Below are 26216 nucleotides of genomic sequence, written 5' to 3' on the forward strand. Positions count from 1 at the left end.
TGTTTTTTTTTTTTTTTTTTTTTTTTTGAGATAGGGTTTCTCTTGTTGTACTAGCTGTCTTTGATTCACTTTGTAGACCAGGCTGGCCTCGAACTCAGAGAGATCTGCCTGCCTCTGCCTCCTGAGCGATGGGATTAAAGGCTTGCTCTATCACTGCCCAGCCAAAATATACATCTTAAAGAGAAAAAGAGTACCGGGAAATTTAATGTTGGAGTCAAGGCTTGTGCTGAAAGAGGTAAGATTATAGAGAGGCCTGATTCTGGGGCTGGAGAGATGGCTCAGCGGTTAAGAGCACTGTCTGCTCTTCCAGAGGTCCTGAGTCCAATTCTCAGCAACCACATGGTGGCTCATAACCACAAATAATGTGATCTAAGGTCCCCTTCTGGTGTGCAGATATACATGCAGGCACAGCACTATATACATAATAAATAAATAAATCTTTTAAAAAGAGAGAGAGAGAGAAAGAGAGGCCTGATCAGAAATGGAATAAAGGCAAGAGGAACTCAAAGCAAGACTCCACCCAGCTAAGCTTCCAACTTGTGGAAAGAAAAGGCCTAAGGACTTTTCTGCTCTTAGAAAGCAACAACAAGCCAGGCAGTGGTGGTGCACGCCTTTAATGCCAGCACTCGAGAGGCAGAGATAGGCAGATCGCTGTGAGTTCGAGGCCAGCCTGGTCTACAAAGTGAGTCCAGGACAGCCAAAGCTACACAGAGGAACCCTGTCTCAAAAAAACCAACAAAAAAAGAAAGAAAGCAACACCAGCTGTGTGGTAGTGCACTTGGGAGGCAGAGGCAGGTGGATCTCTGTGAGTTCAAGGTTGAGGCAAGATTGGCCTACAGAGTGAGTTCCAAGACAGCCAGGGCTACACAATAAAAACCCTGTCTAGTGGCAGCTGGGGAAGGCAACAATAAATCAGAACTGCTATGAACGTGATTTATGGGCTCCAGAGTTCACCCCATGTCAGTAGTCAAGTATGGCAGCGTCCTCCATATTGTTTTGGCTTTAGAGTCATAAAAGGTAATGTGCAAGCTAGGGATTGTGGAATCCCCTTCTGGAGTTAAGGAGACTTATTGTGCCTGGGCATGTGGCAGGGGAGTCTCTGCATAAGGCCCTGGGAGACCAGTGCAGGAAGCTGCGAAAGTGAAGCCGGAGCTGTTACAGGGGCCAGAGCCATAGGGTATCTGCCAAGGAGAGCCACGTGCAGGGAGTAGACCCAGCCCAAGAGAGAGAAGTGTGCTGCAGGCAGCAAAGCTGGACAGATAGAGACAGCTAATCTCTTTGACAGTGGACGTGGAGCTGCAGGATTTGAAGTGTGCCCTGCTGGATTTCCGTCTTGCTTTTGTCCAGTGTTTCTTCACTATGTCTCTCTCCTTCCTCTTCACAGCAGTAATGTATATGTGTCATGTTGGGAGTGTGCGATTTGCTTTTTTGTTTTACAGGAAGTTAAGATTCCCATGGGTGTCAGAAGACTTTGAACTTCAGACCATTAAACAACATTGACACTGAAAGCCTGTAGAGACTTCTAATACTGGACTAAATGCATTTGGCATTTTTGGTATGGTTCTAGGCCTATGGGGGCCAGAGTGTGGAAGGCTGCAGTCTGCATGAAAATGCATCCCCCCACGCCCACACATATGTTTGAATATTTGGTCCCTAGTTTTAGGAAGGATTAGGAGGTATGGCCTTGTTAGAGGGAAGTCACTGGAGCAGACTTTGAGGTTTCAAAACCTGGCTCAGGGGGCTGGAGAGACAGCTCTGCAGTTAAGGGCACTGACTGCTCTTCCAGTGGACTCAGGTTCAAATCCCAGCACCACATGGCAGCTCACAAACTGTAACTCCAAGATCTGACACTCTCACATAGACATACTTGCAGGCAAACACCAATGCACACAAAATAAAAGGTAAATAACTTAAAAAAGAAAGAAAGAAAGAAAGAAAGACTAGTGCAATTCCCAGTGCTCGCTCTTTCTGCCTCCTGGTTGTGGATCAAGATGTGAGCTCTCAGCTGTGTCTTCTTTGCTCTGCCATCATGGGCTTTAAGCCTCTAACATCTTAGGCCAAATTAAATGCTTTCTTTTCTTTTTGGGGGTTGTGGTGGTGGTTTCAGACAGTGTTTCTCTGTGCAGCCTTGGCTGTTCTGGACTTGCTTTGTAGACCAGGCTGGCCTTGAACTCACAGAGATCTACTTTCCTTTGCCCCCCTGAGTGCTGGGGTTACAGGTGTCCACCACCACACCCAGCTCAAATTAAATGCTTTTTTACTTTTTATTTATTTATTTTTTTTATTTTGGTGTTTTGAGACAGAGTTTCTTTGTGTAATAGCCCTGACTGTCCTGGAATCACTCTGTAGACCCAGCTGGCCTTGAACTCAGATATCCACCTGCCTGTACCTCCCAAGTGCTAGCATTAAAGGTGTGTATCACTACTGCCCAGCAAATGCTTTCTTTTATAAGATTCCTTGGCCATAGTGTTTTATCACAGCAATAGAATAGAAACTAAGAAAAACAGAAAAGAAATGGCATAAGAGGACAGTACCCTGGGGCACGCTACCCTAGGCTTGCACAGGCTTAGCCTCACACAAGCACCTTCTTAGGCTCAGATGCCTCCAGACAACTGAACACCACCTCAGTTTCTCTCCATGGAAACTGCACATAGTGTCATTTTGTGTTTAAAAGTATCTGCTTTCAAGTCATATGTGATGGCTCACACCTCCACTGCCAGCACTCAAAAGGCTGAAGCAGGCCTGCCCTGAATAAGAACACAAAGTAAAAAGCCTGTCTCAGAACAAGCAAGCAAAGCACCAGCTGTAGTTGCTCAAACATGCAAGCCCAACACTCAGGCCATCCTTGGCTTCATAGCATGTTTGAGGCCAGCCAGGCTGCAAACCTATTCCAAAACCAGCAAACAAACAACAGCAATAAGACCATTTGCTTTCCATAACGTGGCAAAAACTGTAAACTGTTGTAAACCACAAGTGTCCATTTTTAACAGTGAAATCTTAGAAGCGTTTCCATTAAGATTCATGATAGCAGCTGGGCGTGGCAGTGCACGCCTTTAATCCCAGCACTTGGGAGGCAGAGGCAGGTGGATGTCTGAATTCAAGACCAGTCTGGTTTACAAAGAGAGTTCCAAGATAACCAGGGCTGTTACACAGAGAAACTCTTTCTCAAAAAACTGAAGAAAAAAAAAAAAAAGAAAAGAAAAAAAGATTCATGGTAGCTATTACTTAACACGGTGCTGGAACGACTTGTAAATGGCAAGAGAAATATAGAGCACACTAGTACAAATCTGCAAAGGAAAAAGTGCAGTTTGAGGACATATGATTGGAAAGTCAAAATAAGCAAGTGAAGAACGTGGCCCAATCAGCTGACAGCACTGAGAGCTACCTAAAGTCACATCAGGCTGCACTGGTTTTCCTTCATGCAGGAAAACCACTAGAAGCTGTGTGTGTGTGGTGGCACACAGCTGTAATCTCAGCACTTGAGAGGCAGAAGCAGGAGGATAGTCACAAGTTCCAGGCCAGGCCAGGCCAGCCTGGACTACAGGCCACATTCCAGGCCAGCACAGACTATACAGAGACCGTAACTCAAAGGAGAAAAAAAAAAAAAAAAAAAAAGACAAAAGAAGGAAGGAAACCAAACTCCTGGGGAGTAGGGCTTGAGAAAATATCAGTCACAGCCAGGGGTTAAAGACAGAGGCTTGATAGCCTGGCACTCAACACACTGAAGCAAGAACACTAAGGATAGTGAAAACTTGTCTCAAAAAAAAAAAAAAAAAAAAAGAAAGAAAGAAAGAAAAGGAAAAAAAGAAAAAAGAAAGAAAGGAGAGAGAAGGAAATAACCAGCATGAAATGAAATTCACACAAGGGGCTGGAGAGATGGCTCAGAGGTTAAGAGCACTGGCTGCTCTTCCATCTGTAATGGAGTCTGATTCCTTCTTCTCATACACATAAAATAAATAAATAAATAAATATATCTTTAAAAAAAAAAAGGACCTGCATGAAGACAGCTGTACTCCGTTAAAGAACGTAAAGAAGAACTGCTCTTTGTGAGAGGGCTCAGGCTTGACCCGGTGCAGGCAGGTAACAGGGACAAACCACCAGGAATGAACTTCAAGAACAGGACAGGCTAAGGGACTCCCAAATCTTTGAACACGCTGGGAGGTTTGGTGAGAAGTTTGTGATGAACTGGTGATACAACATCTTAGCACATCTTTGTTTGGTTGGTTGGTTTGGTTTGGTTTTTGAGACAGGGTTTCTCTGTGTGTATCCCTGGCTGTCCTAGACCAGGCTGGCCTGGAACTCACAGGGATCCACCTGCCTCTGCCTCTGGAGTGCTGGGATTAAAGGCGTGAGTCACTACACCTGGCTATCTTAGCACATCTTATAACGTCTAAGCACATACAGAAAGCATCAATGAAAATAAAACGGTGCACACTGGATGCACCAAAAATGGCTCATGTAACTCAGGAAGGTGAGGGGATATGCATGTAGTTTCTTCATGAAACACAGCACCCCCACAAAAGGTGTGTAGAATATGGGACACTCAGCAGAGACACCTGGATGTTTCCATGTAAAAAGCTAATTACTGACATGGCAGAACCACCTTAGTAGTAGGTGCTTGTGTGCAGGTAAGCACGGACAAACAAGAAACCCACCAGACTGGCCTGTGTCACCTCTGGAGCCCAGGACCACAAAAGGTATGGCTCTATATTGAGTTTCTTTCTTTTTTCTTTTTTTTTTTTTTGTTTAGTTTTTCAAGACAGGGTTTCTCTGTGTAGCCTTGGCTGTCTTGAGCTCGCTTTGTAGACCAGGCTGGCCTCAGACTCACAGCAATCTGCCTGCCTCTGCCTCCCAGAGTGCTGGGATTCCAAGCAGGCGCCACTACACCTGATCTGGCTACTTTTTTTTTTTTTTTTTTTTTAAGATTTATTTATTAAGTATACAGTGTTATGCCTGAACATACATCTACACGCCGGAAGAGGGCACCAAATCTCATCCTAGATGTTTGTGAGCCACCATGCGGTTGCTGAGAGTTGAACTCAGTACCTCTGGAAGAGCAGGCAGTACCCTTAACCTCTGAGCCATCTCTCCAGCTCCCCGCCCCCACCCCCCCACCCCCCCCCCCCCCCCCCACCCCCAATCTGGCCACTTTTAAAGGCAAGAAATAGGTAAAGAGGGCTGAGACTGAAGGACCTGGGGCCTGGGGTGGAGGGCAGGCATATAGGGCAAGGGGCCGTACCTGCCCAGGATGAAAGCAATGTAGATGAGAGATGAGAAGTGGGCAAAGAACTGCAGGGTGAAAAACTTGACAGTGAACTTGCTCTCTCTCTCCGAAAAGGTCCTGGGATCCTCTGGAATGAGATATGGCCATCTTGTCTTTCTCTTGACCAATGAGACAGTATCACCTACACCTCTCAAGTAAGAGACCCCAGAAGAGCTGGGAAACACCCCACCGCCCCATGTCTGATCACAGCTCTATGACTCTCAGCCCTGAGTCCTCCCCAGTTCCCAGAGAGAGGCTGGCGTCTTCTCACCAAAGTCACAAAGCTTCAGGGCTACGTATTTGTTGACCTGAGGGAGGAAGGAACAAAGTGAGACTTATCTAGGACTTCAGTGGAGCCCAGCCCGCACCCAGGGCCTCCCCTGCCTGACCCCTACCTTAGTCATGATGACAATGATGACATAGTGTACCACAGCCCCAGTCGCCACCACAACAGTGATCACCTGCTCCTTCAGGAAGCTGCTGAAGAGAGCAGCAGCCAGCACACGGTAGACAACCAGCACATGGGCCATGCCAATCATGAAACAGATCTGCAAAGGGTTGGGGCTAGGCATGAAGAGTGGGGATAGCTGGGTCCCTGGCCCTTACCATAAGTCCCAGAAATCCTACCATGAACAGGGACATGATCAAGATGATGGTGCTGCTCAGGTAGGAGTGATGATGTTTTATCAGCTTGTAGTCAGGATAGTTAATGAGCTCGAGGGCCATCTCTTCCTAGGGAGGCCACCAGACACACCTCAGACACGAGGGAGACAGGTATGGACCACACGGGATGCTGGAAGGGAGCCCTGGCCTTTACCTCTTCCTCGTCCCATCCGTACAAGTTCCAGGTTAGGACCACACGGGCACGCTTCCGCTTCCAGATCTCCAGGAACACTGTGGCTGCAGTCAGCACAGAGAAGTGTCACAGCGCACCTGGGGTGAGCTGAGGTGGCTCAAGAGCCCAGTTTGGTTGGCCCTAGGGTCCTCCAAGGATTCCCAGCAGCAACTCACCCCACAGAGCCATGAAGATGGCAAACATCACGGTACCCTCATTGTCAAAGAGATGCGTGAGCTGGGAAAGGAGCAGAAGGGTTTCTTTGTGCCGAGCCTCCTACCCACATCCCCTAGTGGCTCTTCAGGGCACTCAGGTGCCTTATCTTCCCCACTTCCAGATGGACATACTGTGCCAACCCTTGCGTAAGCCCTGGAAAGACTCCGGTAGCATCAAACCTTTGCAAAAGCACACATCTCTGAGAGCCGGTGGTATTTGCGGCTGTAGTCGCTGAGGGGGCACAGGAAAATGTTGTAGGCACTACAGATCTCTTTGCTGTGAGTGTAGAGGCAAGATTGGTGGTTTTCAGATGCAGGGTCCATCCCGGCTCCCTCTCACCTCCCTGCCTGGCCCACAATGAGGCTACAAGCCTCAGGCCCCAACCTACCTGATCTGGCTGGAATCAAACAGAGCAAAGCCGCTCAGAAAGACAACGAGGCCCACCAGAGCAGCAGGCACTAACATGTAGGTGTACCAACCAAGCCAGGCAAAATACAGAGCCACCTTCTCGCCAAAGTAGTTCCTGTGGGAAAGCTTCCCCATCAAGGCCACCCTCCCACTCCCCTCCCCGCAATCCCCCCCCTCCCCCGCTGCTATGGGAGAGGGTAGGAGGGAGATTACTGCTAGCCTCGAGCTAAGTGGGGACCGTTTCTGTCAGGACTGGATTTGCTGGGCCACAGGTTATCTGGTTTGAGCACAGATGTGTCTGTGGTCCACAGGGGAGCTGCTCGGTGTGGTATTACCTGATGTCATTAATCGGCTGTTTCCGGAACATGTTTCTCCATCGGGCCCATTTTCTCTTCAGGTCTTCTTCCCCCTGTGTCCGGGGAGATGGAAAATGAGAGCTTGGCTTTCTGCCTCAGGTTCCCACCCTCAGGCCCATTCTGAGCTGGTCTACCCCTCACCTCGTGCAGAGGAAACATGGTCTCAAAAACCCCATCCTTCACCAGGTCCTCAAAGGTCTCTAGGGATTACAGGGAGCCCCAGTCAGAGAGCAGTAAAGGGTAAGAGGATCCAGCCCACAGCAGCACCCTCCTTGGCCACCTGCCCGGCTGTGCTCACCACCAAGTTTCCTCTTGTTGTTCACAACAAAGCTCACAATTCGGATTCTGAAACCCAAGAATCTCAGGATCAGAAATGGCCCCATGAGAAGCTAGGGAACCCTGCCCCTAAAGGCGCTCTTCTCCACACACCCGGGCCCTCTCTGTTCTAGAAGAGGCACCCCACCAAAACTGACCAGAACCCAGAGTCCATAAATCACCCTGAAAAAGCTTGCTCAGGTCAGATTTGCCTGGCCTCCAAAATGCGATGAGGTCTTTACTCGCAGGCTTCCACATCTCTCCCAGATGCAGGCTCGAGAGCCGCAACCTCTGACCACACTCCCCTATACGTGCCGAGTGTTAGCGGCACAAACCTTCTTCCATGTTCATGAGTCATTCTGCTTATGTGGAAACTGATGTTCAGAAGTTAGGGTAACTTGCCTGAGGCTATACAGGCGTTTGTGGAGCCATCCTCAGACACATCTTAAGTATCTGAGAGCAAACACACAGAACTTCCCTCCCACAAGGCTGTCTTTCTTCCCTCATCCCCGCCCCTTCCACCTTGGCAAGGTGCCTCTGCTTTTATGATTTCCCCCTCATTTCTCCCCAATACCAGAAAATTCTGTGTTCACAGGACCCTGTTGCCTGGTACCCAGTTCCCTGGCTGTCCTTTGCCAGAGTCACACAGCCAGGCCACCCCCCACCCCCCAGATAGCTCTTCCTGAAGCTATGTGTAGGTAACACAGGACCAGAAGGGGGGACATTAGTGTTTGTGGGTGTGAAGGCAACTGGGGACACAGGAGGCTCTTCTTGACAGATACTGAGGACCAGATGTCCAGAAAGGGGTCTATGGGAGATAAAGACCTCAGAGTCCAGAGGAGTGACTGCTGCTGCTGACTTTGGGGGTTGTTTTTGTTTTGTTTTGGCTTTTCAAGACAGGATTTCTTGTGTAACAGCCCTGGCTTTTGTAGACCAGGCTGGACTTGAACTCACAGAGATCTGCCTGCCTCTGCCTCCCGAGTGCTGGGAGTCACCACACCCAGCTCCACCGCTGACTTTGACTCTGGATCTCTGGGATAACTGTGATAAAGAGTTCTCACAGGGTGTCAAGACGTGAGGCTGTCGTTATTACTATTGCAAAATGCAAAACTGAGGCACAGAGTGGGGTCCGATCCCCTGTGACACCCACACTAAGACAATGTGGAGCTGGGTTCCTACCTCAGATGGGATGCAGCTTTTGTTCTGCCTGGTCACAGGGCAAGGGTCCTCCTGGCCTGGCTCAGCAATACATCCTCACCTTGTGGTAGCTGGGACGGGATGCTGGTGAGGATCTTCAGGCTTCATGAGGAGAGTCCGGTACAGGTCAAAGATACCACTGTCAGCTCGGATGCCAAAGAACACCTTCTTCTGGTCCTTTATTATCTTGGGAGCCACAGAGGAACCAACTTATCATCCAATGCCCTGGTCCTCGGGTATACGATGGCATGACATCCCCCATGACTCTCTGGCCCATGACTTGGCCCCGGACGCAAACCAGCCCACCTTGAAGTGGAAGCCATTGCTCTCGAGCTTCTCTAGGAACTGCTGTTGCCTCTGAACCTGCTTCTGGATTTTCTGGGTCTGGAGATCAGCCACCAGGACACAATCCCATTGATTAGAGGCCTCAAGCTGGAGGGATAAGGTATGGGGTAGACCCCTAGACACAGGCAGGAGGGGGTGTAAGATCTGGAACCCAGCACAAGACACAGGATGGGAGAGGGCATGGGACGGGAACTCAGCCTAGCACATGGGCTATATAGGAGGAGGTGTGGGACCATAACCAAGCACAGGATACACCAAGGAGGCAGGTGGAATTGAGCCTGGGAGAGCTGAGCAGACCTACCTTACAACTGCCCATCTCCATCAGTGGCAAGTGGTCCCCTTCTGACTCCACCAAGATCTGGAAGTTATCATCACCCTGAGGGACAGAAAAAAATGGGGAGGTGAGCATGTAAGCCTCTCACAAGCCTCTTCCTACATTCTCTGAACAGTCCCCAAGCTGGGGACTGGTCTATCAGAAACTAGTGGCAAAGAAGCAATCCCTGGTTGAGATTAGGCTGAGGATGTCACAAGGTAGCAGAAGGTGACAGGTGTAACACAAGCAGAGAAGTCTGTGTGGAAACACCAAGGACTTCTTTCAGGGCCTTAAAAGGTGGCCCATGCCATTCCTTCACAGTAGACAGTGGCTCACAGGGATATCACTGAAAGGGGTCCGGTGAACACTTGATGGGTGAAGAAATGGCAACCATAGGACAATCAAGGAGAGTCAGAGGGCTAGGAGACACCAGCAACACACATTATAAGAGTCTGAAGATGTCTGGGGACACTGGGGATGCATACACACTTGGGGCACATTTTGTACTGGGTTTTTGTTTGTTGTTTTTGTTGGTTTTTTTGAGACAGGGTTTCTCTGTGTAGCTTTGGTTGTCCTAGACTCTCTTTGTAGACCAGGCTGGCCTCCAACTCACAGAGATCCACCTGTCTCTTCCTCTCAAGTGCTGGGAGTAAAGGCTTGCACTGGGTTTTTAATTGAACAGTACTAGACCCCGTGGCCAGGCCACATCTACAGGAAACTCAGGTCAGGCATATTCCCCATCGCTGAGAGCCCCAGGTGGAACCTGAAGGACTTGAGGTTTTTCTGACTTGTTGACTACTGGACCACAGTGAGATCTCAGATTTTCTGGGAGGTGGGCTTTTATCTTTGCCCACTGTGGGGGCTGCATCCAGTGACTAGAGAAAGCTGCGAGCGTGAGAAACAGTGGGCACCAGTGTCACCCAATCCGTGTGAGGAAGGTTGTGGTTGCCCTGATATGCCTGGGAGCCAGGGATGCACGGCAGGATGTAGAGGTGAGTGCGGGTCCTGCTGCCTGAAGCCCCTAGTGCACCCAACCGTTAAATCCTCAGAGTTCAGAGGGCCATGTGAAGAGTCCAGGAGTCATGTCACCAGGACAAGAGGAAGAAATATCTCAAGAGCAAGCTAAGAAAGTGGTGACTAAAAGCTACACGGAATCCTGAGGGACCAGACACAAGGGTATCTGGCTAAGTTCTGGGCAGTACAAGTGCCTCCTGAGACTTAGTCATGGGAAGCTAGTTGATGCCTGGGAGACACCAGAACGGCCTTCAAAATCTCAAACAAGCTTGATTTTACAAAAACAAACCTTAGGAGTCTACATCAAGCATGATACAGTTTGTTTGTTTGTTTGTTTAATGTTCATAGGATAGGTGTTTTGCCTACATGTAAGTCTGTGTTCCATGTGCATCCCTGGTGTCCATGGAAACCAGAAAGAGAGCATCAGATCCACTGGAACTGGGAAGGTGACACAGAGGGACCAGATGGGTTACAGATTTTTGTGAGGCACCATGTGGGTGCTGGGAACTAAACCAGGGTTCTCTGGGAGAGTACTCATTGCTCTTAACCACTGAGCCATCTCTCTAGTCCCTAGCACAATATACTTTTTGTTTTTCAATAAAATAAAAAGCAATTAACAAGTAAAACTTTGCTTTTTAAATTTTTATTTATTTTGTGTGTATGGATGTTTGGCCCTCATGTATGTCTGTGTACTGTGTGTAACCCTGCTGCCCATAGAGGCCAGAAGAAGTATTGGGTCCTCTAAAACTGAACTTACAGAAGTTTGTAAGCATTCTATGTGGGTGCTGGGAATCAAACTCAGATCCTCTCAAGAACAGCTAGTGCTCTTAGCTACTGAGCTATTTCTCCAACCTGCCTCTTTGTTCCTTCCTTCCTTTCTATCTTTCTTATTTATTTGTCTGCATAGCTGCGTCTGTGTGAGCATGTCAGGTCATCTGGAGCAGGAGTTACAGACAGTTGTGAGCTGCCATGTGGATTCTGGGAATTAAACTCTGGTCACTTCAAAGAGCAAGTGCTTTTAACCACTGAGTTGTCTCTCCAACCCATGCTTTTTTCTTGTTTTAAGACAGGGTTTCACCAGGTGTGGTGGTGCACGCTTTTAATCCCAGCACTTGGGAGGCAGAGGCAGGCAGATTGATGTGAGTTCAAGGCCAGCCTGGTCTACAAAGTGAGTCCAGGACAGTCAAGATAACACAGAAAAACCCTGTCTCAAAAAACTAAAAGAGAGGGGCGGGAGCCGGGCGTGGTGGCGCACGCCTTTAATCCCAGCACTCGGGAGGCAGAGGCAGGCGGATCGCTGTGAGTTCAAGGCCAGCCTGGTCTACAAAGTGAGTCCAAGATGGCCAAGGCTACACAGAGAAACCCTGTCTCGAAAAACCAAAAAAGAAAAAAGAAAAGAAAGCCGGGCGTGGTGGTGCACGTCTTTAATCCCAGCACTTGGGAGGCAGAGGCAGGCGGATCGCTGTGAGTTCGAGGCCAGCCTGGTCTACAAAGTGAGTCCAGGATGGCCAAGGCTACACAGAGAAACCCTGTCTCAAAAAACCAAAAAAAAAAAAAAGAGAGAGAGAGAGAGGGGTGGGAGTTTCACAATGTAGCCCTGATTAGCCTAGAACTCACAATGTGGATAGACCAAGCTGGCCTTGAACTCAGAGATCCATCTGCCTTTGCCTCCAGAGTTCTGGAATTAAAAGTGTATGCCACCACACCTGATTTTATATCTTTATTTATTTTTATTGCCTTCATGTATATCTATTTGCTATGTGCGTGCCTGATCCCTTTGGAGGTCAAATGGGAGCATCAGATTCTCTGGAACTGGAGCCATTTATGTGGGTGCTGGGAATCAAGCCAGATTTTTTGCAATTGTTTTATTTTTTGAAACAGGGTGTCATATAGTGATTTAACTTCACTGTGTAGCCAATGAAGACCTTGAACTGCTGATCCTCATGCCTCTACCTCCAGGCCCTGGAATTACTGGCAGACGTTACCTTACCTATGCTTTAGGGATTGAACTCAGGGTCTCATGTGTGGCAGGCAAGCTTCTACTAACTGAGCCATATACCCAAGCCAATTTGCTTGTTTGTTTTTGAGGTTTTGACCCAGAGTTTCAGGTAACCCAGGTCCCAAACTCATTAGAAGGGGAGAATGGCCAGGCGTGGTGGCACACACCTTTAATCCCAGCACTTGGGAGGCAGAGGCAGGCAGATCGCTGTGAGTTCAATGCCAGCCTGGTCTACAAAGCAAGTCCAGGATGGCCAAGGCTAACACAGAGGGACCCTGTCTTGGAAAAAAAAAAAAGAAGAAGAAGAAGAAGAAGGAGAGAGAATGACTTTGAATTTCTGATCACCTTGCCTGTATCCTTTGAGTGCTAGGATTACAGTCATGGGATGGTATGTATGCCTGGGTTTTTGTTTGTTTTACTTAAATAGTGTCTTGTTTTGTTTTCTTTTTGTTTTTTGAGACAGGGTTTCTCTGCGTAGCCTTGGCTAGCCTGGACTTGCTTTGTATACCAGGCTGGCCTTGAACTCACAGTAATCTGCCTGCCTCTGCCTCCTGAGTGCTGGGATTAAAGGCGTGCACCACCATGCCCGCTTAAATAGTGTCTTAATATGGATCCCAGACCTGGGCAGAGTTTTCTTCTTCCTTTCTCAGCCTCCAAGGAACATGGCATATTCTTAGGAATACTTGCAGATGGAACAGAGTTAGAGCAATGGGTGCTTTGCTTTCTGTCTCAGTGGCTTCAAGGTGTTGGGTTCTTGGGACTTCGTCTACTCTCAGCAACCAAGGTGCCTGAGGACTGAAGTTAAGTGGCATCAGGGCTTCTTTCCTGAGGGTGTGGACTGTAGGAAGCAGGGAGGGAGAACTGGGGAGGTGGGAGCCAGCCGCCAGGCAGGTTGGAGCAGGTTGCACTTCCCCAAACCCAATGGCGTAAAGGCCAAGGGACGGGTTGAATGGGCAGATGCACTGCCTAACGAGACAACACAGGGCAAATGCTACGGATGTTGGCTTTGTAATGCATCATGTGTCCCTTGACTCTGCATGCGTGTGTGACATCATCCCATCCATGTCCCTATGAGCAATGCAGGGGTCGGTGGTGGCGCTCCAGAGGGACTCCAGAGTGGCAAAGACCCTATGGCTCCACAGTCCCAGAAGCCAATGAAGCTATTTCTCAGGGTGCCTTTGTCATACCCCACGGCCCGCTGAACCTGAGTCTTGCTTAGCCCATTACCAGTTCCAGTGCCCATCCTCAGTGGCCCCTGCCTCTGTTTTCACACTGCATCTTACCATCCCTGAGGTCACCCGGATGCCAGGTCTGGTTCCTGCTTCCCCTGCCCCACAAACCTGTAATCCCTCTTCTTCCCAAACACATTCCTCCTGCCTCCTCCAGGGAGTCTCACCATACTGCTCCAACAGGCCAGCCCAAGAGCTGCCAGGTAAAATACAGGCCACCCAGTCATGTAGGAATTTCAGACAGACAAACAGGCTTTGGGATGGGCATGGTGGCACATGCCAGCAATTGAGAGGGTGGCTGTGAATGTGTACATAGCCTGATGTACATAGCAAGTTCCAGGCCAGCCTGGTCTACATAGCAAGACCTCATCTCAAAGCAAGACAAAACACAATTAAGGGTTTATTGGGTCTTTTTTTTTTTTTAATCTTGTTTTGTTTCACTGATTATTTGTTTTTAGATATAAGTATATCCCAGTGTTGCCTGGGTATATTTATACTTAGGAAAAAGAAGTTATCTGAAATTCAATTTAACCTAGGGTGGTTTTGCTTTGTTTTGTTCGTTTGTCTGTCTTGCTGCTGAATCCACACCCTACTGCAGCCCTGTGAGTGTGCACACTCACACTCACACGTACCCAAGGAGCTCCTGGTTCAAGGATGGGCAGGTGCTGCCTCTGCCTGCATGTCCATCTAGCTGCTGGAAGGAGCACAGGCCTCAGAACTCCATCTCTTGGGCTTGTGTGTACCCTGCGTGCTAGACTTCCTCCTCCAGCGGGGCTCCCCAAGGACCATTTCTGTTGGCTCTCACTCTGACAACATCTCCCAGACTCCTGGGCAGCACTTGGCTTTTCCCATCCACTGCCCACAGGCACGTGTACCCAGGTAATTGTGGGCAGAGATAGAAACTTCCCCAGGAGAGGAACCCACACTCAGAGGTGCAATACAGGGTGAGCACCCGTGTCTCAACTTGGGAAGAAGGTGACATCCATCCCAACCAACAGGATAGGTAATCAGGGCACCCTAATGTCCGGGGCACCCAGCCTAGGCATCCACTCACCACAAGGGAAGAATTGGTGAGTGAAATAGGCTTGACTTTGGACCTGGGTAGATGTCCTCTCATGCCTCCTCTTTCCCATAAACCAATATCATCATCAAGGGCCTAAAGCATGAAAATGTGTAGAACAAATTAGAGCAGAGATAAGACCTAGAACAGAACCAGAAACCTGTTGGAGTCTGCAGTACAAATTGAGGGGGATCCTGGGAAGAAGAGACCATCCACAAAGTATACCTGGGCGAAGAGGCCAAGAGCCATCCCCAAAATTATATTAGAAATCCCCTTCCTTGGGGGGGGGAGGAATGGGAGGATACAAGGGATGGGATAAACATTGAGATGTAACAAGAATAAATTAATTTAAAAAAAAAATTTTAAAAAAAAAAAACTTGCCACTTTTCAGAAAAAAAAAAAAAAAAAGAAAGAAAGAAATCCCCTTCCTGCTGGAGGTGTGTGCAACTTTGAAGCAGGTACTTGGAGCTTCACGGGGCTGGGGATGTCACTTGAGCCAGCGTAGGCTGAAGCCACTCTGGGCAGGACCACTGTTTATATATCCATGGCAAAGCTATACACATGTTGGGAGCTGCACTGGGTTTTAGCTGACACCATAGCACAGGGACAGTGGCCAATCGGCTACGCCAGAGATCCCCCTAGGGTGCTCTGGTTCTGTCATTCCCAGCCTATAGCAAGACAGGCCGGGCCACTAAGTTCTGCATGCATGCATGCTGGGCTTACCAACCACCCATCCACAGCCACAGCCCCCAGCCTTCAAGGTCCAGCCGTCCAGAGCCAGTGTATCCAGGGCCACATCTTGCTGATCCCAAGTGAATGATACCCATGAGCATCTAGCTCAATGTGGCCCTTGTGTTCATGGTGGGACAGGCTTGTGACACTATTATATTTACCCCCAGCCAAGCAGCTTGCTCACTGTTCCTGGAGCATTCAAATCCCCTGGCATCCACCTCCAAGAAGCTGTGTGGAGTCCTGAAACGCCAGGATAGGGACAATGCTGTCCCCACACACTCAGCTGGGGCCTTTGATCTACAGTTTCAACCTTGCCATAGACAGCCAGACTAGGATTCAAGCACAGGCAGACAGGTTCCCTGGCTGTGACGTCATCAGTCCCTCAGAGACTCAATTTTCTCACCTATAGACTCTAAGGATATATCACCTCTGCAACAAAAGATAGCCCCGGCAGTATCCACGGGCAGGAAAGAGTTAAGGAAATCACACACTCAGGTTCCTGCCATTTCCCCCTGGTCCTTCCTGCCTCCAGTCTTACAAGCCATACAGTGGACTGGGCCTCAGCTGCACAGCTGCGCATACAGCTCCATCCATCTCCAAACCAAGCCTGAGCTGTGGGTACACGGTACACATGCGTGAAGACATGCGGACCTCACTTCGCACACCATGTTGTGGCCCACCCTTGTCTGAAGATCATGTTTACCTCCCTTGCTAGTGCTCTGAGGCCTGTAACATGCTTCAGTTTCATGGTCCACAGGGGCCTCCGCCTGCTCCACCACAGTGTGCAACACAGAGGCCACCTCTGCTGCCTTCTAGCCACCATCTCTGCTTCCTCTGCCTCCTGGGAACTCCTGAGGCTGCTGTCTCTCTCCCCATCTCTTCTTGCAGTGGTCTGTAACCTTCTGTCTCCCAGAAGTCCATCCTTTTGTGTGCTTGCCCATACTTATCCCCAGACACTGAAAAGGCAATTCAGTACTGAGCCCTGGAGGGTGGAGCGTGGGGTGAGAGCACACAGGGACTGGAGTCTGGAGTCAGGCCTATCTGGTGGGAGAGGTGGTCCCAATCTTTACCTCATAGGGTAGGAGTTAAACAAAGAAGGTTTGGGGCTACATTTCTGAGAAAGAGAAAAGTGTGTGGGTCAGCCCTGAGAGGCAGGTGGCACTTTGGGTTTTGGTTTGGTTTGGGTTTTGTTTTTGTTTGTTTTGGTTTTGGTTTGGTTTTCTTTTTGGTTTCTCTGTGTAGCCTTGGCTGTCCTAGATTCGCTTTGTAAACCAGGCTGGCCTTGAACTCACAGAGATTCGCCTGCCTCTGCCTCCGAGTGCTGGGATCAAAGGCCTCTGACACCACACCCAGCAGATGGCATTTAGTTTTTACTCAGTTCTCAACCCGTTCAGATACTCAATCCTAACCCCTCAGAGGACTCAGCCCTGGACCAGTGAGATAGTTCAGTGGATAAAGGCACCTGCCAGCAAGCCTCAGTTTGACCCCAGGGAACTTGGTAGTCACTACTCTTGGTGACTTAGTCCTTAGCACTTCAACTTTGCTGGAGTATAAAGGGCAAGGACAAAGCCATCATGTGAGGCTACAAGTTCACAGAAGCCAGATCAAGGCAGGTTTCTTGGACTTCAACAAAAGCAACAAAGAGCCATGGAAAAAATTTAAACAGTGAAAGGGCAGGCTCAGCCCCAACCAGGAGTTGGGCCCCCCCCCCACCCCCTGTCCTCTGAGTATCTAAACTTTAAGTCCTCAAAGCTCATGCCCTTCATTTATGCCACCAGCTAGGGGAAGAGGCTAGCAAGGGGATACTGGGGCCAGGTTAAGTGTCTATGTGCTGGCACGAGCAGTCAGCTCCCAGAACTGAGTCTGGAAGGCCCAGAGAGAAGAAGACTGAGTAAAAGCAGAAGGAGCAGCCACCCACACAGCCCACACCTGGAGGCCTAGTGCCTGAGTGGGAAGTTGGTTTCACTCTCTACCTCACCTGTGCCTCCTCCCTGGGGATGTCAGCGCTGGTCTCTGACCCAGGTGACCATCTTTGTTGACAGAAGGGGAAATGGTGCTTTCTAAAAAGTACTCCCCCCCCCCCCCACTTCTTACCTTCTGCTCTACACCTAGGCTTCAAGTCCAGCATTAGAGCTGGCTGCTGCCTGGAGCAGGATCCAGAAAGCACGGCACAGAGCTGCCGAGGCCAGTCTAACCTGGCACCCAGAGTTCCTCCTCCTCAGAGCAAGGCACAGATCTGGGGGTTCCACCACAGCATCTGTGTCCTTACTTGCACAGATGACTCTGGCAGAAAAGCTCTAAGTCACACACTTTCATAGGGATCTCCAGAATTCCAGGATAGGACTAGAAAGTTATTTCATGGGTCATGCCCCAGCCTTAGCCTGCCCCATAAGTTCTGATCCAACTCTAGCCACATTTTCCCTGAATGGCATGTTATTGGGAACAGCCTGCCACCAAATCTTCCAGGGAAGGATGGCAGCTGTAGGGGCTGCGGGCATGTACCCTCAAAACCCAGGCTCACCTGCATGCTGGTGGCTGGTCCCTGAGTCAACGTGGGGCTCTGGATGCTGGCACTGGCAGGTATGAGAGTGCCGGCTGTTACCTGACTTCCGTGTGTGATTTGCCCCGCCCTCTCCTCTGATAGCTTGCCCAAGTGTGCTGGGGAGGAGCCAGCAACAAACCCGCCAAGAAAATCCCTCCCAGTGTCCAACAACCCCAACACCTGCCTTTCAGAGGTGAGGGTGGGGCAAGAGGGCAAAAGAGCCTGGGTCTCCTCTCATTCTCTCTGCAGGGCTGCACTAGCTACAAAGTAGAGCCCATGGCACGCCCCCTTCCAGAGAAAATAGTGACATAGATGACCTCAATAGATAGGTACTCAGTAGCACCTGTCCCCAAGACATCTTCATAGTGCACTTATGGCCTTCCAAATGTACAGGTGACTCTAGAGAGAGAAAAGAGACAAAGGGATGGGAAGGTAGAGCTCATAGGGACCTGTCTTCTCAGACCTGAGCTCCTGTGACAACCTGAAGCCTCGGAGTCTGTGATCCTGACATCATGAGCCCTGCTGTGCAGCTTGCACGAGATAGCTGCTGGAAAAGGCTATTTGCAGTGTCAGAGTAACCAACACATAGGAGCAGCCCAAGGACACTGAAGATGGCAGGGGGTAAATGGCCTCCATCAGGGAGGGCACATAATGAGGACACTGAGGTGTAAATCCCATGACACACATGTCAGGGGCCACATCTGAAAACCACTATGAAGCTGAGGATACAGGGACAAAGTTGATAGGTAAGACAGGATCTCTGAAAGTATCACAGGGTGGCTGGCAGCCAGGAAGCCCCCGATGTCACCTGCTCAACACTGTGTCACCATGTACTACTCTCCTGCAGTTCAGGCACTGGGTTGATGTATACTTGCTCAGGTTTCTTGAAAGAAGGCCATGCCCCTACTTCTGCTTAGGGGCAGTAGCAGGCTCTAGGACTGACTTATGAGAGGTCAAAGAGAAGAAACCAGGAAACTGGGGAGAGGGAGGGGGGCGCAACAGTGGGAGCTGTGTAGCTGTCTTAGTCATCCTTCTATTTCTGAGATAAGACACCATGACAGCCTGACTTGGTGGCGCACGCCTTTAATCCCAGCACTCGGGAGGTAGAGGCAGGCTGATTGATGTGAGTTCAAGGCCAGCCTGGTCTGCAAAGTGCATCCAGGACAGCCAAGGCTACACAGGGAAACCCTGTCTCAAAAAACAAAAACAAGACACCACAACAAAGGCAACTCTTATAAAAGGAAGCGCTTAATTGGGGCTTGCTTACAGTTTTAGAGGTTTAGACCGTTATCATCATGGTGGGAAGCATGGTGCTGGTACTGTAGCTGAGAGCTATATCCTGTTCCCAAGGCAGAGAAAGAGAACCCCCAGAAACACACTTCCTCCAACAAGGCCACACCTTCTAATCCTTCTAATCCTACCAAAGTTCCAATCCCTGATAGCTAAGCATTTAAATAAACCTGCCCAGGACACACGTTCCCCGGGCCATTCTCTCTAGTTCCTTCTTCTTTCATTGCTTGAGACAAAGTCTCACTAAAATTTACCATACAGCTCACACCAGCTTCTGGACTCTGGATTACAGATATATACCACCAACCTAGTAGGAACATAAGTTTTAGTGAGTGAAATAAACTGTGTTTATTCAGATTCCTCCTGTTACTGAAAATCTAGATGGTTCACAATTTTAGATACGAAAGATACAGCTCTCAAAAAAAAAAAAAGATATAGCTCTCTAGATATCTTTATTGTGTTGAATTTTCCCTTTCAGAACAGTTAATGGGTACCACCGCAAACAGTGCTGAGGCTGTTGGTCAGTCTGGGGGATCTAGCTCTAAGAAGCCTAGCTTAACTTCTCTGCAGATGGGAGTGCTAAGGCCAGCCTTGGCTGTACTCCTTTCCCTGACTGCAGACACTTGCAAGAAATAGGCAAGGCTGAGTGAGATCCTGTCTCTAAAAACAAAATAACCAAAATTATGCTTTGGGGCTGGACTTCAAGTCAACAGCGTAACAAACTGGAGGTCTGGGTTCCATCCCACGACACAAAATAACAAACAGACAAACAAAAAAGAATACAGTCCATGAGAATATAGAAAAATGCCACTACAATCAAGGCTACACAGAGAAACCCTGTCTCAGAAAACCAAAAAAAAAAAAAAAAAAAAAAAAAAAAAAAAAAAAAGAAAGAAAAAGAAAAATGCTTCTAATGAAAAACAAAGGTCAGGAGGTGGTGGCACATGCCACTAATCCCAGCACTCGGGAGGCAGAGCAAGGGTGCCCCTGTGAGTTCGAGGCCCCCCTGGTCTACAGAGGGAGTTCCAGGACAGCTAGGGCTACACAGAAAAACCTTGTCTCGAAACAAACAAAAAACCAATAACAACAACGAAGAAATAGAAACATATGAAATTTCAACTGAGTTGAAAAATATGAAAACGCTGGAGGACTGGAGAGGTGCCTCCATGGTTAAGAGCACTGGCTGCTCTTCCAGAGGTCCTGAGTTCAATTCCCAGAAACTACCTGGTGCCTCACAACCCTCTGTAATGAAATCTGATTCCCTCTTCTGGTGTGCATGGAAACAGAGCACTCACATATACAAAATAAATAAATAAGTCTTTAAAAATATGTGGAACAGGTAGGTTCACCAGTTGATACTTGTGTTTATGTCAAGTTAATTCATTGATTCTGCAAGTTAGCTTGTTCTTTCACACTTTCTACCACAAACACACATTAATGTGATCTTTATTATTAAACTGTTTTATTATCATATTGTGCTCTAGTTATTACAAACCTTATTTCCCCAGACTTGCTGTGCTCTTTGGCCTTTTTTCTTGGTATAGGTGACTTGGTGAAGGTGACGTCATGGATGAGGCCCTGCTGTGAAGTGTGGCCCAGCCTCCTTGGCTGTTGGCTGTGCTACCCTGCCTTTCTAGGCGGAGAACTTTGGCCACATGGGGCTCTGGCTCTTCCGTGTGGACCATGGACCTCCCGTCTCCTTCCTCATTTCTCCAGTTACAAATCGTGGCACCTTCCAAGGGCCAAAGGTCATCAAGAGGCAGCCATTGCTAAGCAGGACCCAGTGGCTCAGCGTGGATCAGGATGACCAGACCAACGAGGACTCCAGGGGGCAATGAAACTCCACAGGTGGGGATGAGCACTAAGTGCCCCTGCCCTAGGATCGCCAGGCCTTCAGGAATGTGTCTCTTAATCCTGATGGTTTGGATGTAATAGATTACTCTAATGCTTCGACCAAGATGTCTCTGAGTGAGCATTAAGTGGATGCTCCGGGCTGCTTCCCAACCTTGTCTCGTGCAGCTCTCAGGCTGCCTGCCTATCAGGACTCTCTTTGTGAAGCTGGCTTTTTATTTTTCGCACATAGGGTGGGGCACCCCTACAGGGACTGCTCGGTTTTTCTTTCTGCTTTGCTCCTTTAAAAAAAAAAACTCTCAGGTAGCCAGGCAGGCTGACGCACACCTTTAATCCCAGCATTCAGGGAGGCAGAGGCAGGTGGATCGTTGTGAGTTTGAAGCCAGCCTGGTCTACAAAGGGATTCCAGGACAGCCAGGGCTACACAAAGAAACCCTGTCTTGAAAAAGGAAGAGAAAGAAAAAACAAAAACAAAACTCTCAAGTGCCTGGCGTGGTGCTTCAGGCCTTTAATCCACTTGGGAGGCAGAGGCGACCTAGTCTATAGCCTGGTCTGCAGAGTTCCAGGACAGCCAAGGCCACATAAAGAGACCCTGTCTTGAAAAAACAAAACACAACAAACAAACAAATCCCCTCATGCGGCAGGTGTCCTGGGGCTTTACGGGTTTGCCACACCCATAGAAATAAGGCTTTGTTCCTTTACACAGGCTTTAAGTCCTTTCCTTGCAAGGGTATTTTAAGAAAGCATTTCCGCCAATGTTCCGCTATTTCCCACTGTGAATGTGATTCCTTGGGCCTAAGGAAACCTTGGGCTCTGAAGCCAGGCCAAGCCATGCCCATGTGAGCTTTGGCGCCCTCCTTCCCAGGAACTGGCCGTTTCCTTTAACCCTTGCCTGGTTCCAGAGCCTTGGGTCTCTGACTAGAGGCTTCACAGCTGAGAAAAGGCCACTCTGTGTCCCACTCCCTAGGGACTGGGGTGAGGGCTTTCGCAACCTGCAGACAAGATGGAGGTGAGACACAGGCGTGAACCTACAAGCAGAGGGAGCACCTGCAGAATCCTACAGTGCTGGTAGAAGCTTCGAGAACCTGTGTAGCGTTGGGAGTGGAAGTCGTCAAACTTACCTCACTTGAGCATCTCTGTTCCTAAACAAGGAGCAAAACTAAAACTCAAAGGTTGTGAAACTAAGGCGGGAGTGGTGGTGTATGCCTTTAACCCCAGCACTCGGGAGGCAGAGGTAGGTGGATCTCTGTGCCTCCAAGGCCAGCCTGGTCTACAGAGAGTACAGACTAAGGCTACACAGAGAAACCCTGTCTCAAACCCCGCTGCCCCCCCAGCCCGCGCGCGCGCGCACACACACACACACACACACACACACACACACACACAAAATAGTTGAAACCAAAGACACTTGTAACGCGTTGGAAATCTGGGAGAATTTCCTATAGCCAGGCCGCTGCAGTGAGGACCAAAGTTTGCACAGGGTAGCTTGGTCCAACTAAAAGGCGGGCTCTCTTTCCTAGACCACGCCCTTGCAGGAGCCTACTGTACCCAACGCCTATCGGCTGCACAGCTCAGTCCCTAGGCAACTCAGCCCCACCCGGAGCAGGTCCTGGCTCCGCCCTCGAACCGCCCACAACCAGCCGCCGGAGCCTTTCCAAGCCCTGACCCCGCCCCGGGCCCTTAGCCCCGCCCTCCCCACCTCTCCCACTGGCGGTAATGTCAGCCCACCCGGAACCCCGCCTCTTGACCCTGGTCCAGCCCCAACCTGCCCTTCCAGAAGCCTGGGCCCCTTGGCCCGCCCCAGAGAACGCCCTCGACTCAGCCAGCCTTTGGCTCCGCCCCTCGCCAGGGCAGTCTGGAATTAAAGCTGCGCCTTTGCTCTCTGAAAAGGCTTTGGCACTCCAGCTATTCTTGGGAAGGAGGGGCCTGGTCTCTGCTGGAGAGAAACACCCACGTTAGGGAAGCTCTGTCACTCCACTAAGGGAGCAAGGAAGGGAGGTACAAGAAGGGGGCGCTAAAGGATGGATAGCTCGGAGTCAGCCGCCCTCGGGCACTGCTGCTGGATAAGCCGGGAGCCAGCCGACCAGGACTGGGTTCTGCCTCGCCATATGTTGAAACAGGCTATCGTCTCAGGCACAGACAATGCAGTTGTCACGCTCTTTCCACAGGCTGGAAACTGAGATCCCGACCTACTCTCCTTTCTAGCCTGGTCTTGTCCATTCACTGATAACTCCGGGTCAATGCAATGTGACCAGAGTAATGGGCAGCAGGGGGCCCAGAGGCAAGCGTCAGTTTGCCAGAAGACAGAGGCCAGCCTGGTCTACATTTGTGCATCGAGCAAGGTTCAATACCCAGGTGTTGAGTATTTTAACAAACTGTAAAAGTCGCAAACATTAAGGAAGGCTAGAAAAACGGGGGGAAAAGTAAGGAGACATGGAAAGGAAAAGAGCTTCCTCAGCTGAAAGTCAAGAATCCCAGGCCAACTGACATTTCCTGTGAAGACTGGCCTACGTAGAGGCAGCCTTGCCTTTTATACAGAAATACTTTCAAATAACAATGTTAAAATAGCAATGAACCATGCTTAAGTCCTGCGTGTATATGACCTTAGAATATGGGCTTACACAGAGAAACCCTGTCTCAAAAAAACCAAAACCAAACCAAAACAAAAAAATATGGCTTACTTCTTCCAGATGGGAACCTGAAATTTCCTGAGAGTTTCACCAATAAAAGTTTACAGCAAAATCTCCATGCAACCCTATGACCTAGGGTGTTTGGTTGGTTGGTTGTTGGTTTTTCAAGACAGGATTTCTCAGTGTAGCCTTGGCTGTCCTGGACTCACTTTGTAGACCAGGCTGGCCTCTAACTCACAGCGATCTACCTGCCTCAGCCTCCCTGAGTGCTGGGATTAAAGGCATGTGCCACCATGCCTGGCTGGCATCCAACATTTTTTGTTTTGTTTTGCTTTTCAAGACAGGGTCTCTGTGTGACGCTCTGGTTGTCCTGGATTAGCTATGTAGACCAGGCTGGCTTTGAACTCACTGAGATCCTCCTGCCTCTGCCTCCAGAGTGCTGGGATTAAAGGTGTGCGTCACCATGCCCAGCTGCATCCAACATCTTACATGGTTACTTGAAAAAAAAAAAAGACTTATGGGTTTATTATTTGTACAGTATTCTGCCTGCATGTATGCCTACACACCAGAAGAGGGCGCCTGATCTCGTTATAGATGGTTGTGAGCCACCATGTGGTTGCTGGGAATTGAACTCAGGACTCTTGGAAGAGCAGCCAGTGCTATTAACCTCTGAGCCATCTCTCCAGCCCCTGTAAAGATACTTACCAGGCACTCTGGTGAGGAACCCACAGTCCCACATGGGTGTGTACTACTGTATTCCTATATGCCTAGTACCCATCCCACCATGTATAAATCTGTGCTAAATTCTCTTAATTCCAATTTTACTTCATACTGACTCATCCTGACATTTCCTGGGGCACAGTCAACGAGCTCAGTTCTGAAAGCCTTAGCATGGAGCTGTGTCTTTAGCTCACCACTGCTGACAGGAACTCAAATGGAATCACTCTGTCAAAACCCTAGCCAAATGAAGCTGACTATACTGTTATCTGCCTGTAATCGGAACACTTCGGAGGCAGAGGCAGAAGGATGGTTGTTGGTTTCTAGCCAGCCTGGTCTCCTACTGGTGAACTGCAGGCCAGCTGGGAGTACATAGAGAGACCTTGTTACAATAAAAACCTACCCATGACTGGGAGGTGGCTGCACACATTTTTAATCCCAGCACTTGGGGAGGCAGAGGCAGTTGGATCTCTGTGAGTTCAAGGCCAGCCTGGTCTACAGATCAGAGAGCAGTTTCAGATTGGCCAAGGCTACACAGAAAACCCTGTCTCCAAAAAAAAAAAAAAAAAAAAAAAAAAAAAGCACACACATACACAGACACAAAACAAAACAAAAAACCGACACAGAAGGTAAAAGCACTAGCTGCACAAACCTGAAGACTCAACTTTGATACCTGGAACCCACAGGAGAAGTTGCCTGGGTGCGGTGGCACACTCCTATAATCCCAGCACTTAGAGAGGCAGAGGCAGGCGGATCTCTGTGAGTTCGAGGCCAGCCTGGTCTGCAAAGCGAGTCCAGGACAGCCAAGCATACACAGAGAAACCTGTCTCAAAGAACAAACAAAAAGAAAAGAAAGAAAGGGGCTGGAGAGATGGTTCAGAGGGTAAGAGCACTGCCTGCTCTTCCAGAGGTCCTGAGTTCAATTCCCAGCAACCACATGGTGGCTCACAACCATCTATAATGTCATCTAATGCCCTCTTCTGGCATGCATTAATATGTACATGCATTAATAAATAAATCTTTTTAAAAAAAAAAGAAAAGAAAAGAAAAGAAAGAAAAAGAAGCTGCATTCTGCATCTGTAATCCTATGGGTGTGATGGTAGGCAGAGACAGAAGAGCCAGCCCCTTCTCAGTAAGCAGTGCAAGAGCAGTAATGAGAGGTCTTGCCGCAACAAGAAGTGCTAGAAACAAATTCAAGGTAAAAAAAAAAAAAAAACCAAAGAGACAAGCAGGGTGTGGTGGTGCACGCCTTTAATCCCAGCACTCGGGAGGCAGAGGCAGGCAGATCACTGTGAGTTTGAGGCCAGCCTGGTCTACAAAGTGAGTCCTGGACAGCCAAGGTTACACAGAGAAACCCTGTCTCAAAAACAAACAAACAAACAAAAAATGGGAGACAGAAAGTGCACTTGGTTTTTGTTCTAATGCAAGTGCTGACTGTACTTTCTCTTATTGGCTGGAGTCTGACCTCTCAGTCTTTCAAGATTAGCTAGTTTTGAGACGGGCAGTGGTGGCACTCAAGGAAGCAAAGACAGGCCGATCTCTGTGAGTTCGAGGCCAGCCTGGTCTACTAAGTGAGTCTAGAACAGCCAAGGCTTCTCAGAGAAACTCTGTCTCAGGAAAAAAGAAGAAAGAAAGTGTTTTATTAGGGTGAGGAGGCACAAGGGACTCATAGAAAGACTGCAGAGCTAAGAGGGCACTCAGGAGCCCCAAATCTGGTCTTTCTTTGAAGGTTTGGGTGGGTGGGTGGTTGTTTGAAACAGGGTCTCAGTGTAAAGCTGAGGCTGGCCTGGAACTCACTATGTAGAGTAAGCTAACCTCCAAACTCACAGAGATTTGCCTGCCTCCGGGTCCTGGAATTAAAGGTTTGGAGCCCTGTGGCCATAGCCAGAGACGCAGGGAGAGGG

At 49.1% G+C, this 26216-nt stretch overlaps 1 protein-coding gene across 1 annotated transcript in view; it reads right to left on the bottom strand.

The window, feature by feature from the left end:
- Positions 1 to 26216, bottom strand: part of Ano9 (anoctamin 9) — a 32403-nt gene that overhangs the window by 4341 nt on the left and 1846 nt on the right. Inside the window, exons 2-15 of the mRNA XM_051145108.1 lie at positions 9237 to 9311; positions 8897 to 9022; positions 8652 to 8776; positions 7377 to 7423; positions 7220 to 7278; positions 7058 to 7131; positions 6703 to 6837; positions 6494 to 6590; positions 6275 to 6335; positions 6081 to 6163; positions 5891 to 5995; positions 5659 to 5811; positions 5535 to 5571; positions 5240 to 5351 (exon numbers count right to left, since the gene is read on the bottom strand). Of these exons, the coding sequence (XP_051001065.1) occupies positions 5240 to 5351; positions 5535 to 5571; positions 5659 to 5811; positions 5891 to 5995; positions 6081 to 6163; positions 6275 to 6335; positions 6494 to 6590; positions 6703 to 6837; positions 7058 to 7131; positions 7220 to 7278; positions 7377 to 7423; positions 8652 to 8776; positions 8897 to 9022; positions 9237 to 9311 (1289 nt within the window). The remainder of the gene's footprint in view (positions 1 to 5239; positions 5352 to 5534; positions 5572 to 5658; positions 5812 to 5890; positions 5996 to 6080; positions 6164 to 6274; positions 6336 to 6493; positions 6591 to 6702; positions 6838 to 7057; positions 7132 to 7219; positions 7279 to 7376; positions 7424 to 8651; positions 8777 to 8896; positions 9023 to 9236; positions 9312 to 26216) is intronic.

Source organism: Acomys russatus, chromosome 5 (assembly GCF_903995435.1).
Source record: "Acomys russatus chromosome 5, mAcoRus1.1, whole genome shotgun sequence".
Classification (NCBI taxonomy): Eukaryota; Metazoa; Chordata; class Mammalia; order Rodentia; family Muridae; genus Acomys; species Acomys russatus.